The following is a 13,756-nucleotide window of genomic DNA, read 5'->3' on the forward strand; positions in this document are numbered from 1 at the left end:
GCTACATGAAAGGTTTAGGTCTCCACTTTATATTACTATTAATTTTAGGGTTATAAATGTTCTGGAATAATATAACATTAGAACATAGGTTTTATTCATTTATCTAAGGATTAAATTAATGAATAATTTTTACCATATTTTATTTAATATTGGTTTATGAATTTTGAAGTGCCAAGATTTGTTGAACATAGAATTATGTTATTTATTGATTTGTTTTTTTTATGTTTACATATATTTGACATATTATATTCTTATTGCAAAATAAATGTTTTTTAAAGTTGATACATCTTTTTAATTAAATTTTGCCATAAATATAGTTAAAAAATATTATAAGTGTATAAATTTTGGGATAGAAAAGTGTTTCAGAGTGAATCAATCAGACTAAAATAAAATAAATAAAATGTAAGAAAGATGAAGAATTGAACAAAAATTATAAATTCTTAAAATATGGAAATTAAATATCTTTATTTTATAACAGAAAATCAAAATTATATTTAAGTTATGGAAAATAACAGAAAATCAAAATTATATTTAAGTTATGGAAAAGAAAGAAATTTTTTACATAAAAAGCTGTGTAAAATTATGGGATTTAAAAAAATTACTTTTAAAGGAAATTATTCTCCTACTGAAAAGTTTTTGACCATATTCCGTGTACAGAAACAAAAAATGGAATATACATTTAATAAGAAACAATAATAGCACATTACCATAATACCAAGATTCTTGAGATTTTTATTTATCAAAATTCTTGACAGCGTAGTTTCCTAAGTTGACCACAAGTATACCTATTTTGGGTAATTAATCGCAAATTTAAACTGCATTAAACCTCAATAACCCCAAAAAGAAATTCCAATATTTATTTTTTTGAATAATAATAATAATGATAATAATAGGACACATTCATCGTAGGCGTGATTGGAATCATTTGCGAAAATCATGTCGTTAGTTTTGGGTTGGATGGGGCATAAGGAGGGAGAGTTTGGGAGAAGCATTTGCATTGATCAGTTGGCCACACGAATAAGCATTACCGTATCAGTCCCCAATAGGGTGTAACTGGGAACATGTCACTCTGGCATTGGCGTGAAGGGAGAGAGAACTTGGAGAGAATGTGATCATGTATAAAAAAAAATCATTTTTGTTCCAAAAAGTGTCATTATAATTCATTGATAAATATATTTCTAAAAGATAAAAATACAAAATTTAGTTTACGAAAATACCAATAAAAATGATCACTAACGTTTATAAAACAGTCTACTTAAAGACAAATTTATCATTAAAATTATTGTCAACGTGACCATACCGATTAGATTGGACAAAAATATTAGTAAGATATTATTTTTGAATGTAAATGTCAGTAATTTTTTTTTGAATAAAAATGTCAATATTTTTTTATTAGAAGAAAATATCAATTTTTTTTTAATCTAGATGTCAGTATGTTTTATTGGACAAAAAATATTAATAAGTTATCATTATTGAAGAAAAATGCCAATAATTTTTTATTGGACTTAAATATCAGTATGTATCTATTGAACTAATTTGTTAGATAAAAAATTTTGTTTTATTTAAAGATAAAATATAATTTTAAGATAAATTTTTGTCATTTTTTATCATTACAAACATAACATTACAATAATCACTTAAAAATATATCGACAAACACAATTTAAAACAAACATAATAATAACGATAATATTGATTATCAACCATAATTTATTTATCACAATAGAAATTATTCAAAATAAACATTATACCAGTTTACCAAAAATAAAACATTGTAATAGTGACAGACAAAAGTTAACAACCGGATATATTTGTTACACTTTTTATACTTTCGGAGATTAAGTTTTGTATTTTTATCTTTCAAGGACATATTTGTTGATAAATTACACATTTAAAGATAAAAATGATTATTTATCATAAAAAATCTCACTAACTAGAATTAGTAAGAAATTAATTAAGAAATTAAAAAAAAATCTCGTGTGAAAATTATGAAAAAAATATAAAAAACTATAAATAATATAATTCTATATATTTTAATAAAAACATTTTAATGAATATTTTTTTTAATTTTTTAATTAATATTTTAAAGGCATTAATTAAAGTCAAAGGCTTCTTTCCCCCTGTTTTTTTTTTTTTTTGGAAGAAGTGAAGGACAAATAACAGCAGAGAGAGATATTTTGCTAAAATACTTCAAAGATTTTATGTTTTTGTTTTGCTGGCTTCAAATCCATCACTGTCCATTTTGTACAGGTTTAGTGACCTTGTTCCGTTCCACATTTTTTCCTTCTCCCTTTTCTTGCCCTTTTTTGTTGTTGGTGAAAGAGTGCCCTAGAGAACAAAGTTCCCGTTTTCAAAATTGAAGCTTTTGGGTCTCTGAGGTTTGATCTCTGCACAAGAACCTTGTTTTCTCATCTGGGTGTGTTGCTTTTGCCTCTGCTGGCTCGATATGGCTGTGGAAAACCAAAGGGAAGATGGGGGTTGTGATCGTTTTCCTGTGGGTATGCGTGTTCTTGCTGTGGATGACGACCCAATTTGCCTCAAGGTGTTGGAGAATCTCCTTCGCAAATGCCAGTATCATGGTTCGTTGCTTTTAATTCTTTTTGGTTAAGTAAAAATTCGTTTGTGCTCAACTTAGGACCATGTTGGTAGCCTTGACTTGTAAAGATTTATCCTTGTGTTGAATTGAACCTGTAATTCCCAGTCACTTTAATGCTTTAGATGCATCGTGCATCATGGATACTGTGTTTTGTGGCTTGTATATATTGACCTTACCTTCAAATTCCAATTTAAAATTTGGGTTTTTTCTTTTGCAAGATTTGCAAATTCTTACTTCTCCTAAAGTTTAAGGCTTTGGAACAAATTAGAATATTTTTTGATGACATTCTTTGTTTGTTGTATTTTAGAGCTATTAATGGATCAATCTGTGTAGGCTTTGGTTATGGGGTGAATTGATCTGCTTTGTTAGTTTATGATGCCTTTGACTTTGCCAAATCTCATGTCGGATTTGTGGTTGTTGTTGCAGTTACTACAACTAATCAGGCAGTTGAGGCACTGACAATGTTGAGGGAAAACAGAAATAAGTTTGACCTCGTTATCAGCGATGTGAATATGCCTGACATTGATGGATTTAAGCTCCTTGAGTTGGTGGGACTTGAAATGGACCTACCTGTCATCAGTAAGTTTACACTCCTTTTGTCTTGACATGCATTTGACCTGAGCTTTACTTATCCATATTCTGAGGTTTTGTTGTATAATTGATGAAGGTTATACCAATTACAACTTTAGTTTCCCCCAAAATTAGGGAGTTGATTTACCCATACAAGAATTAATTATTGTCATCCAAAAACTGAACTTGTGAAGAATTAAATGTCTAATCTTACAAAAATGGGTTGAATCAATTCACTGACTTAAACTTCAATTGTTTATTTGTTTATGATGTTCTAGTGTTGTCAGCACACGGTGATACAAAGCTGGTGATGAAGGGTGTTACACATGGTGCATGTGACTATTTGCTGAAACCTGTTCGAATTGAAGAGTTGAAGAACATATGGCAACATGTGGTTCGAAGAAAGAATTTTGATAGCAGGGATCAGAACAAGGCTTCCAATGAGGAGAAGGCTCCTAATTTTGCTGGGGGAGGTAGTCAAGGCCTAAGATCAGAAAACAGTGCTGACCAGAATAAAAGGCTTGGTAAAAAAAGGAAGGACCAAAGTGATGAAGAAGAAGAAGGTGGGGAAGAGAATGAAGATGATGAGGACCCCTCAGCACAGAAGAAAGCTCGTGTGGTTTGGTCTGTTGAGCTGCATAGAAAATTTGTTGCTGCAGTTAATCAACTGGGCCTAGATAGTGAGTTTCTGAAAGAAAAAATTTTACGTTTCCAAGTTGTTTGACTTGGTACCGTATAATTTCATACCTCAAAATGAGTACTATAATTCCTAATGTCAGGTTTATTCACCTTTTATTGCAGAGGCTGTTCCCAAGAAAATACTTGACCTAATGAATGTTGAAGGGCTTACAAGGGAAAATGTGGCAAGCCATCTACAGGTATAAAATCTTGGTTTTGTAGTTATCATAATTGTTCTATGCAGTCTTTGACAAATCAAGGAATGAAAATCTTTTAGATTGGATGATTCCTTAAATTTTTTGTGATGGAAATATTAGGAAAAGATAGTTTGTAGCGAAAATTAATAACTCTGAGAACTTTATAGCACATAGTATAAGTATTTTAGATATTTCTTTTTCTTGTAATAATATGTTTCGATAAAATATGGATAGATAAAATTAAAAAAAGGGCTTGTTACTAATGGGACATTTAAGACTTCTAACCCAAGTGTTTGCTAGGTGATGGTTGTGCACCTGTTCCTGTTCATTTAATGCGGCAAAGTATATTTTTCATTACTGTGCCATATTAATTCTGTTGTCATTATGTATTGCAGAAATATAGACTCTATCTGAAAAAGGCAGCCCAGCAAGCTAACATGGTTGCTGCATTGGGTGGTAGTGATTCTTACCTACGTATAGGTTCAATAGATGGATATGGAGATTTTTGCACCTCATCTGGGTCTGGAAGGATTACAAACGCTACATTACCATCATATGCATCTACTGGAATTTTCAGTAGGCTGAATTCTCCAGCTGCCTTGAACATGAGAGGAATTAGTTCTTCTGCACTTATCCGGCCTGTTCAGTCTCAAAACATCAACAGCTCCTTAAACACACTTGGAAACATTCAGCCATCCATTTTTCCTGCAAATCAAAGCTCAAGTTTATTACAAGGAATTCCAACATCAATTGAGCTTAACCAATCTAAGCAAAGAAACTGTACAACTGGAATATCACAGTTAAGCCAAGTTGATTCAAGTGGATTTACAGTTGCCTCTGGCTTCCCAGACCATAGGGCTACTGTTAATGGTCCAAACAATTCTCTCCCGTGTGTCTCAAATAATCATATAATGTTACAAGGAAATCCACAAACGCATGGCCCAGGAGCGTTTAGCAATCAGTCTTCTGTCAGAGCGGCTTCTTTGTGTGCTGAATCTTTTGACGTGGGCTTATGTGGTTCTTCTAATTTGTTGGATCATAATCGGTGCAATGATAACTGGCAGAATGCAGCTCAATTGTCTAAATTTCCTGCCAATTCCTTGCCACTTTGTGAGGCTTTCAGCAATGACCAACTGCCTCCCACTAGCATCAATGATTCGAACTCAAGTACTCATATTGGCAACAACAGTCCAGTTGATTTTTCTTCTAGGATGGGAATTTCTGTTCCTTTGGAGGACACCAGAAATGAGCTGAGATGCCAAGAGGGCTTGATTGGGAATATTGTACAGCCTTCAAGTTACACACCACGACAAAGGTGGGAAGAACATAAACTGGATTATAACCAAAACATGAGCTGTCCCTTTAATTCTGTAAATTCACACGCTTCCTCCAGTGGAGTGACAAGTTCTATGGGGCATGTTTTAAACCAAAATAATACAATTTGCAGCAATAGAGTTGATGCATCATCTTTGGTTGGCCAACTAAATGGAGCATCCCCATCAATCAGCCGGTGCACTGAAGTTGAGAAATTCTCTTCAGACATTCGACTGAAGCCAAATGAAGCCTACATTTTGGAGCAAATGAAGTCCCAAGATGGATTTATGCAGAATACTTTTGGGACCTTGGATGACATAATGGGTGTAATGGTCAAAAGGGTATGATTAAATATCTTACTTTTGTTTTTTTCGAAAGAAACCAACATGTTTCATCTTTTTCTGGTTATCGTGAAACTATTGAATTGCATATGATCGTAACAGATTGGTTTTTAGATTGTTATTATAATGAAAGAACAATTGTCCAACTTTGAATTTGACAGTTGCTTTTAGATCTTTCTGTAGCCTCGGTTTGTCACTTTGGTCTAGATAATCAATAACTGCATTTTATTATAGAAATCTACCTTTAAAAATAATTAATTTTTTTTGTATATTTTGATATACATAAAGTTTTGACTAGCTGTTTATGAAAAAAATAAATTAACTCATAAACCTAAATACTTGCCATGGTTTTCTTTTATCTGATGATGCCATTTTGCAGTTTCTTTTAATACATCAGGTGCCTTTTCATTTGCAATGGAAAACCTGAAGGTTTAGGCAGCTTATAACTAGTAATTTTTATTTTAGGTTTTGAGCCTTGTGTAAGGGCTTCCATATGTTGCTCCATCTTGTATTAGAAAGAAAGGAATGTTAACTGCGCATCTTTTTTCTGTATTAAGCTATTGCTAGTAATGGAATGAATTAGTGATGCAAATCTTGGAAATTGAAGACAAACCAATGTCAATTCAGTTCACAGTACATGACAAGTGATTAGTCATTATATATAATGTTACCAAATATAAACACAGATTCTGCAGTTATAAATGCTGTAATGTTTTAAAAATGGTAATTTACATTATTCCAACAAATTATCTAAATTACAATCACTCCATCTCTTGTTTCACAAGGTGGCCTGTATTGTCTTTTTACAATCCTCAAACTATATTGTATAATAATTACAAGTTACCACCACCCCCTCTCTTGTTTTGAGGTTGAGGTAGGTTTTTCAATGGTTGATAGTAGTACATATTTAACCAATTATAACCTTTGGTTTCTTTGGTAAATTTATCTCCTTAATAATTGATTTGGGGTGTCGGTGTGTGTCTAGAGCTATAAATAACTTGTATGATGACAGAAAATACCCTATGTGTTAATCATTTAATCTAATGCAAGACTATTATGCAGGAGCAAAATGAGTCGACATTGTTGGATGGAGAAATGGGATTTGATGCCTACCCTGTTGGATCATGCAACTGATTTCTTCTTAACCAGAACGAATCCAGGAGCAATAAAATCGTGAAACTTGCTCCAGTCTCTGAAACCGATTAATGTACACCTATTTTTATGTTCTGCTACTAAATTTATTTTCTTGGCCAACATTTTGTTGTTTCACTTATGGACTTTTGTTAGCCATCTGATCTGTTCCATCTTTTTTTCCTTTCAATCTGTAGTGTATCCCCATAAAAATTGTCTTTGGTTTAGATAAAATAATTGTAATATGAATGTTTCTTGGTGCTCTTTCTTTCTCTTGGGTATAAATTTTATTATATGTTATTTCATAGATTCTTGATATAAAAGTATGAAGAAACTAAAAATGGAAAGGTAATATTCTGTGGCTGCTAACAATTTCAGTAGCTTGAATATGATATTAAACATTAATGTATATTTTGGACTTTTCTGGTATTGTTTTTGTGGTGCCTTTCCTTATAGTTATTTATTGATGTTACTTTTGTCTTTAATTAACGAGAACTTTTAAACCATTTTTAGAACATATTTATCCTAAATTTTTTAAATTATACGACTACTTTTCTTTTTAAAAGAAATAATAAAATTTTTATGTTCCACTCTTTTTGCTTAAACAATCGTTATCCCACGATGATATTTGTGCACTAGAAGATCTATTAAAAAAAATTATGTTCGGGCAACTATATGATATTGGCAATTGCATTATGTTTTCAATGAATAGTTGAGGTAATTTCAGGTGAACATGAAAAATTCCATCTTTCCCTAAAAGTCAAACTCTGTATGCCGTGTTTTGTTTTGTGGCTATAAAATATTACATAATGAAGACTTATATATTTCTTTACCTGGTTTATCACTTAATATGTCCTTGTATATTTTGGGATAAAATATGATTAGTTTATATACTTGAAAAATAGTATTAGTTTTTGTATTTTAACTTTGATCAAATTGGTGAGTGATTTTCGTTTCTCATCATAGACAATTTGAAGAAAAAAATTAATCAACAAAGTTGAAGTCCAGGGACTGAAATCAAATTTCACTGAAAGGACATGGACTAAAATTATACTTTATTCATATTTCTCCATAGACAAATAGTAAGACCCACAATTTCGTTCTTTTTTTTTTTATTAGGAAAAGATTAGGTGAGTTGGATCTTGAGGACTCACCAGGACTAAAACAGGCCTCAAGGCTCAAAGAGCGCTTATAGAGGTACTTACAAATTATTTATCAATAATATTTTTACATCAACAACGAGAAATAAACCTATGTCCTTGAAAGATATGAGTTCAATTCTCATCAACTGAATGAGTTCAATTCTTATCAACTGAATCAACCTTTGTTGTTACTTACAATTTTTTTTTCCAGTATTTATATTCTTTAATATAAAGAATAAAATAAAACTATTAAGTTAAGAATAATACGTCCTTCTTGAAGGATGTGAGTTCAATCCTTTCCAGCTAAATCAACTTTTGTTGTCACTCACAATTTTTTTCCTGTACTTATATTCTTCCAGATATAGAATAAAATAAAACTATTAAGTTAAGAATGAATCTATAAAAACATAACATCGTTGATATAAATCTGTCTGATTTCTTACACAGTTATATGAACGGAAAAGGTCAAACTAATGTCACAAAGGAGGGATATAATGTGAGTGTAATATATCCTGAAAAGGATAGTTACAGTTACTTGCATTTGAAATTTCCAGCACATACAAGAGGAATTACCAAATTCAACTCGTTTAACTAAAAAATTACTGGGAAAGTGAATCTGTCCTAAGAAATTTTTTAATTCTCATAAAGATGGATCACATTTCAGTCTTATGAACATAAGTCTAATATTCTTTACTAAATTATTTTATTACATGAGGTAAGCGCTCACAAATATGTCATGATACAGTATCAAAAAACAATAAAAATAATAAGAAACATTAGATACAAACCTCTGATCAGTAATTGAAAATGTAAGAAATGAAATTAATTCATAATTAAATTATACAATAATAATCGAAAAAATGCCACAATAAGAGAGCCTGTTACAAGACAGTGTTGTCTGATATTTAATCTCACAAGATGTATGGTCTATTAAGGCTATAAGCATGTCTTAGGTTGCAGTTTCTGAATTTGTTGACACATAATGCATTAGTTCCACCTTCAACCCACTGTTGAACCTTGAAATGCCACATCTTCACAACTTTTTTCACTTTTTTTTTTCTTCTAAGTCTTCTATGCAATGTAATGGATTTCCTTTGTTACACATTCCAAAAGCAAAATCAGCAAGCTATTTCCTATTAGCTTGAAATGAGTTGAAAATGTCCCACTTTCAAGCCTTTTAACTCAATTCAGCTCAGTGAGCTGTGCTCTCCTTTCTGCAGCTTTTTTCCTGATAAATATGCCCCACCTTAAAGCAGCTTTGAGCTTAAGCCACCCAACAACAGCCTTCCCCGAAGACTTCCCCTGGTCCTCGCTGAATGAATGATACATCTGAGGCTCATATTGAAGGCTATAAGTGTTGCAACCCTCGTTAGAATGACCAAGATTAGTCGACATGTTCACTCCTGCATTAATAGTCTTGAGTAACCTCTGCATATCATCACTCTCCAACATCTCCGAACTTCTAAGACGAAGTTCTTCTGCGACAATGTCTTCCAAACCTTGAGCATTTCTTGGCCGGGACCAATCTCCAGCAAAATATGTACTGCCAATTTCATGATTTTCACCCGACATGTAATTCATGCTGCCAGGCAATGCTATTTGAGAGTCAGTTAAAGACATTCCTACCATGTGATTGTCGGATCTCCCAAATGGATAATCGGCCAAACCAGGACAGGACGAATAGTTATTTGTTATTTGCAAATGTTGATTTGGTTCAGAGGAGACGTATGACACCTTGTTCTTTGCTGAGGTATACTGCTGCTCAGGGAAACTGTTATGGTGCATTATTTGAGTGGCCACAGCTCTTGATTCCTTTTTCAAATTAGTATGAGAATTTAAAACTTTTCCATCATATTCTACAACTCGGTGCCAATTTTCATATGCTTTCTTCACCAAGGAATCCACAGACATCTGTAAATCAAATTCTCAATAAATGAGTTAACGTAGTTACTAGTCAAATGAATACACATGTTGGTCAAATATCAAATTGATCTAGGAATTCAATGTTTTCGATTAACACAGGAAATTGACCTTCTGATTTGGAGTAAGTGATTCCAAAGAGAAAAATTGGCCATCAGAAATGAGGCCTCTCAGCTCGTATATATTGTTGAACATAATGCCAGAACTATTGGTTTCATCAATGTAGTATACAAAGAGCTTGCCACCCAAGACACATGTCTTGGCATGCTCCACAGTATTCTCCCACATTCTATTGGACATTCCACTACCAAGTATCTGTGTCAAAGATGGCAAATAAAGAGGTTTGTAGAAATAAGTACTTGGAAAAATTGGACTAGAGAAGAATGATATGGTTGCTTGTGAACAAATAACATTGAATTCTTACACTTCTTAACTTCTGTGGCTCACGAACAAGAAGACGTAGGAAATCTTCTACAGTTACAATTTTTGCCTGAATCAATTTTTTGTGAAGTGCACCATCCTTAGCTATCCGATCCAATCTCCAAACTTCATCATGCAAAGCAGGTGGGTAGTGTTTCTTGTACACTGCAAGTTCCAGAAAACAATTTGATTAGAGAACTTCATTAAACAAGATTTTTGAAAAGTATAAAAACTGAAAATATTGCTGTCTTGGCAAACTATGCACAGAAACCAACCAACTATAGATCGAGATAAATTTTCTATATTCATTATGCATGTAGCTGGGATACAAATGGTTGTCATTTATGCACATGTTATCTGTAATGTGGTATCCACTCAAGAAAATCCTATAGCTTCTCTACATGTAAGGAAATCCATTGTAAAAATGAAGATTTGTCCTATAGAGAATTAATACAAGTGTAGAGAACCAACTCTCGAGAGGTTATGCTGTTAGGGGAAGAAACAATATCTTTTACATCTCTATTTTTCCAACAAGTTTTGTAATCTATGCCATGCAATTATAACTTTAGTGAACCAATATCTCAAACTGTTCGATCATAAGTATAAAATATGAAGTGCTAACTATTAGAAAACTCACATTCTCCTCTATGATCTTTAACAGCAAAGGTTTCAGTTTTTCCCTCACGAATACGAATCTCCTCACAATAACCACAAGCCACCTTAACCCCAAGCCGGAATTTTCTGCTTCTTATCCAGCTAGAATTGTCCGTGAAAGTAAGATCACCAAAGGTTCCTACTCCTTCCTTTAGGCTAACCTGCAAATCTCCAGTTAGAAGTGGCCTTTTCCCCTCACGTTCCTTTACTTCGTGGCTTTCAAAGTGCTCTCTTGTCCAATCATCGTCTACTTCCTCATTAAAGTCACCTTCAAGTACCACCACATTCAATTTCGCAACAGATTCTGGTCCAACTTGGACAATACTGCCTGTGTTGGGATCCATTAACACAACATGGATTGCTGATCCTTGTTCTCCCTCAACCTTTCCACCAGTGAACAAATGAGGTGGCATTCTTGTTCTGAACTGAAGCTGCAGATTCTTTGCCGCTGGTCCTTCTAATCTTGGTGGTGGAGATCTGGCATTGGTAGAATGTAAAACATCAAACCATGGCTAAGGTATAATTATTATTATTCAATTTTTTTGAAGGATCATCACGTTTTTATACAATTTTGCACCAATCAATTTACAACATACTGTTAAGGACTGCACATGCTCAAATATCTTTAAATCAATTATCACTTATGAGCTATCAGGATCCTACTAAAGAGACATTTATAACTAAAAATAAAGACTTGCCAAACTCTAATTTGACAGGGAAACACACCTTTCAGCCAGTTTAGCATGGCCGAGTTTTGCCAAAGCACGCTCCACTTCTTCACTGACCTATTTTCATGGAATTTGAAGGATCAACATAATAACCTTATTATACATTGTATGTCTTGACTCTTGATTAACAGGTTTTTTTTTTTTTATTGATTCAGCCACACATAACTTACTTCTAAATGAAAGCAACACACATAATATTGAACTATCTAACTCTGACAAAAGCACCATCCACAAGGCTGTAAATAAACATTTTACATTCAGGTTCTCAATAAGAGCATCACTCATTTTACTCCATGTTTCGGTGTGCCTTACATATTATCTTTTCCTTTTCTTTTTGTAATAAAAATTTTAAACTGCAGACTGTAACTAAATGTCATTACATAACACTTTCATGCCACTTCTTTTGTGAAGAATTGCCCAGAGGGTCTACAGTCTACTATTATGCAGGATTTAATACAAGGAAAGCAAAAGTAGCTTACAATTTTTCTGAGAAGGGGTTCCAAAGATGAGCAAAGTCTCTGCATACTATCCACCTTTAAAGCTTCCACAATCACACTGTAGGCATTTCGAGTAACAAATTAGTGAGTGCTACTAAATTTGCATTAAAATACACAAAAGGGACTAAAACTAACATTTAAATTGAAGGTAATCAACATCAAGAAAACACTTGTATAAAAGATTCCAATAAATGAGATTTGTTGTAAAATCCAAATAAGATAGACATTCTTCTAAGTTCCAATTGCATCTTTTACCAAAAATCTAGTATTCCAGGAATATCATGTAGAAATAATCTTAACAGCAACACACAAAATTGGAAATCAATCCAAACAAGTAACAAGACTGTCATAAACTAATATTCTAACAACTAACTTTTGCCGATCCAAAAAAAGCTGTCACAAACATACACACACACAAGCATACAGAACCCAAACTCCACAATAAATTTGAAGCAAAATAACCCAATTTTTTTTAAAAAACGTCATGATCAGAGAAGGAATATTTGAAAATTGTATTGAAAAATACCTGGCTAAAACGGGTAGTTTTGGTTTCTTTGTCTGTGTAAGATGGTGCTGTACATCATCACCCTCCTCAACTAGCTCATACCCTCTCTTCTCCACTCTATTGTTCTTGGAACTTTCCATTTCTAGAAACTTATCCAATCCCAATGATATCTGTGGACTCTATCTAATTTTAGAAACTTGTTGGACTTGTCTTGGGGGGCAGGGGATCCGTAGGACAGTTGCACCCCAGAACCTTCCCAGAAGAAGCACAACACAACAGTGTGGACTGTGGAGAGTAAAAATCTTGGAACTAAAAACATCAACTTGAGCTCACAAACACATAAGGAGAGGTTCTTGGTTTTTTTTTTTTTGTTTGATATCTGAAGATCTTCAAGATTAGGACAATGAAAATGAGGACACTACTGTAGCATAGATCTGCATAACTATACAAATAATAAATTTTTTTTTTGTCGAAATAAAAAATTAAAAAGGTTCCTTGCATTAGAATATATAATTGATAATTGATATTATTGATGATCACAGCTGGATTGGATGTGTGCATGAACATTGGAATGAGATTGAAACCGCGTTTATTTTTGTCTCATTTGTCTTAGACTTTATATTCGTGGGTGCGGTGATAAGACGGAATCAGCCCTGTGTGTATCTTAATTACAGTATTTTTTTTATAATATTAGTAGGAAATAATTTTTGTTAAAAATAATGATTAATTTTTTTAGGGAGCTCGAGTACACGTAACATAAGTATTATTCTTTAAATATAATTTATTTTATATTTAAATATTAGAATTTAAATTTTAAATTATTTAATTAAAGATTAAGAGAAAGAGAGTACTATGTCAACGTTATTGGTGATTATAGTACATTTGTCTACTATTAGCTAGCTAGCCCCTAATGCGTATTAGTACTAAGAAAGTAAATGTGATACGGCACACATTGAAGAAGAGAGAAACGGTCAATGTCATTCACTGGTTCAGTTAAGGACACATAAAAGGATCATAAAGTTTACAAAAAACGTTTTGGAGCAAGTCTTCTTGCTTGTTAAATG

At 32.7% G+C, this 13,756-nt stretch overlaps 2 protein-coding genes across 3 annotated transcripts; one reads left to right on the plus strand and one right to left on the minus strand.

Moving 5' to 3' along the window:
- Positions 1-2,190: 2,190 nt before the first annotated feature.
- LOC114367870 (two-component response regulator ARR12-like) lies at positions 2,191-7,098 on the plus strand. The gene is made up of 6 exons (XM_028325103.1): positions 2,191-2,578; positions 3,022-3,174; positions 3,444-3,845; positions 3,967-4,043; positions 4,436-5,695; positions 6,758-7,098. Exons 1-6 carry the CDS (start codon positions 2,446-2,448, stop codon positions 6,827-6,829), a joined length of 2,097 nt encoding a protein of 698 aa, XP_028180904.1. The 5' UTR covers positions 2,191-2,445; the 3' UTR covers positions 6,830-7,098.
- A 1,556-nt stretch (positions 7,099-8,654) lies between these two features.
- LOC114367871 (calmodulin-binding protein 60 E-like) lies at positions 8,655-13,145 on the minus strand. 2 transcript variants are annotated; one of them, XM_028325104.1, is made up of 7 exons: positions 12,714-13,145; positions 12,170-12,245; positions 11,689-11,747; positions 10,946-11,439; positions 10,313-10,473; positions 10,000-10,203; positions 8,655-9,879 (listed from the first exon to the last, which is right to left on the minus strand). In XM_028325104.1, exons 1-7 carry the CDS (start codon positions 12,830-12,832, stop codon positions 9,151-9,153), a joined length of 1,842 nt encoding a protein of 613 aa, XP_028180905.1. In that variant the 5' UTR covers positions 12,833-13,145; the 3' UTR covers positions 8,655-9,150. The 2 variants fall into 2 exon arrangements, with proteins under 2 accessions (XP_028180905.1, XP_028180906.1); XM_028325105.1 differs by lacking the exon at positions 11,689-11,747 and having other exon boundaries at positions 8,727-9,879; positions 12,714-12,766.
- Positions 13,146-13,756: the final 611 nt, after the last annotated feature.

The sequence above is a fragment of the Glycine soja genome, chromosome 9 (assembly GCF_004193775.1).
Source record: "Glycine soja cultivar W05 chromosome 9, ASM419377v2, whole genome shotgun sequence".
Classification (NCBI taxonomy): domain Eukaryota; kingdom Viridiplantae; phylum Streptophyta; class Magnoliopsida; order Fabales; family Fabaceae; genus Glycine; species Glycine soja.

Bases quoted from the DNA above. Each gene is read 5' to 3' on its own strand.
- LOC114367870 (XM_028325103.1), top strand. From the start codon at position 2,446: ATGGCTGTGGAAAACCAAAGGGAAGATGGGGGTTGTGATCGTTTTCCT. The intron at 3,175-3,443 runs GTAAGTTTACAC...ATGATGTTCTAG, and splicing joins AATGGACCTACCTGTCATCA to TGTTGTCAGCACACGGTGAT. The intron at 5,696-6,757 runs GTATGATTAAAT...ACTATTATGCAG, and splicing joins TGGGTGTAATGGTCAAAAGG to GAGCAAAATGAGTCGACATT.
- LOC114367871 (XM_028325104.1), bottom strand. From the start codon at position 12,832: ATGGAAAGTTCCAAGAACAATAGAGTGGAGAAGAGAGGGTATGAGCTA. The intron at 11,440-11,688 runs GTGTGTTTCCCT...TACCAATGCCAG, and splicing joins CATGCTAAACTGGCTGAAAG to ATCTCCACCACCAAGATTAG. The intron at 9,880-9,999 runs GTCAATTTCCTG...TTTGATTTACAG, and splicing joins CACTTACTCCAAATCAGAAG to ATGTCTGTGGATTCCTTGGT.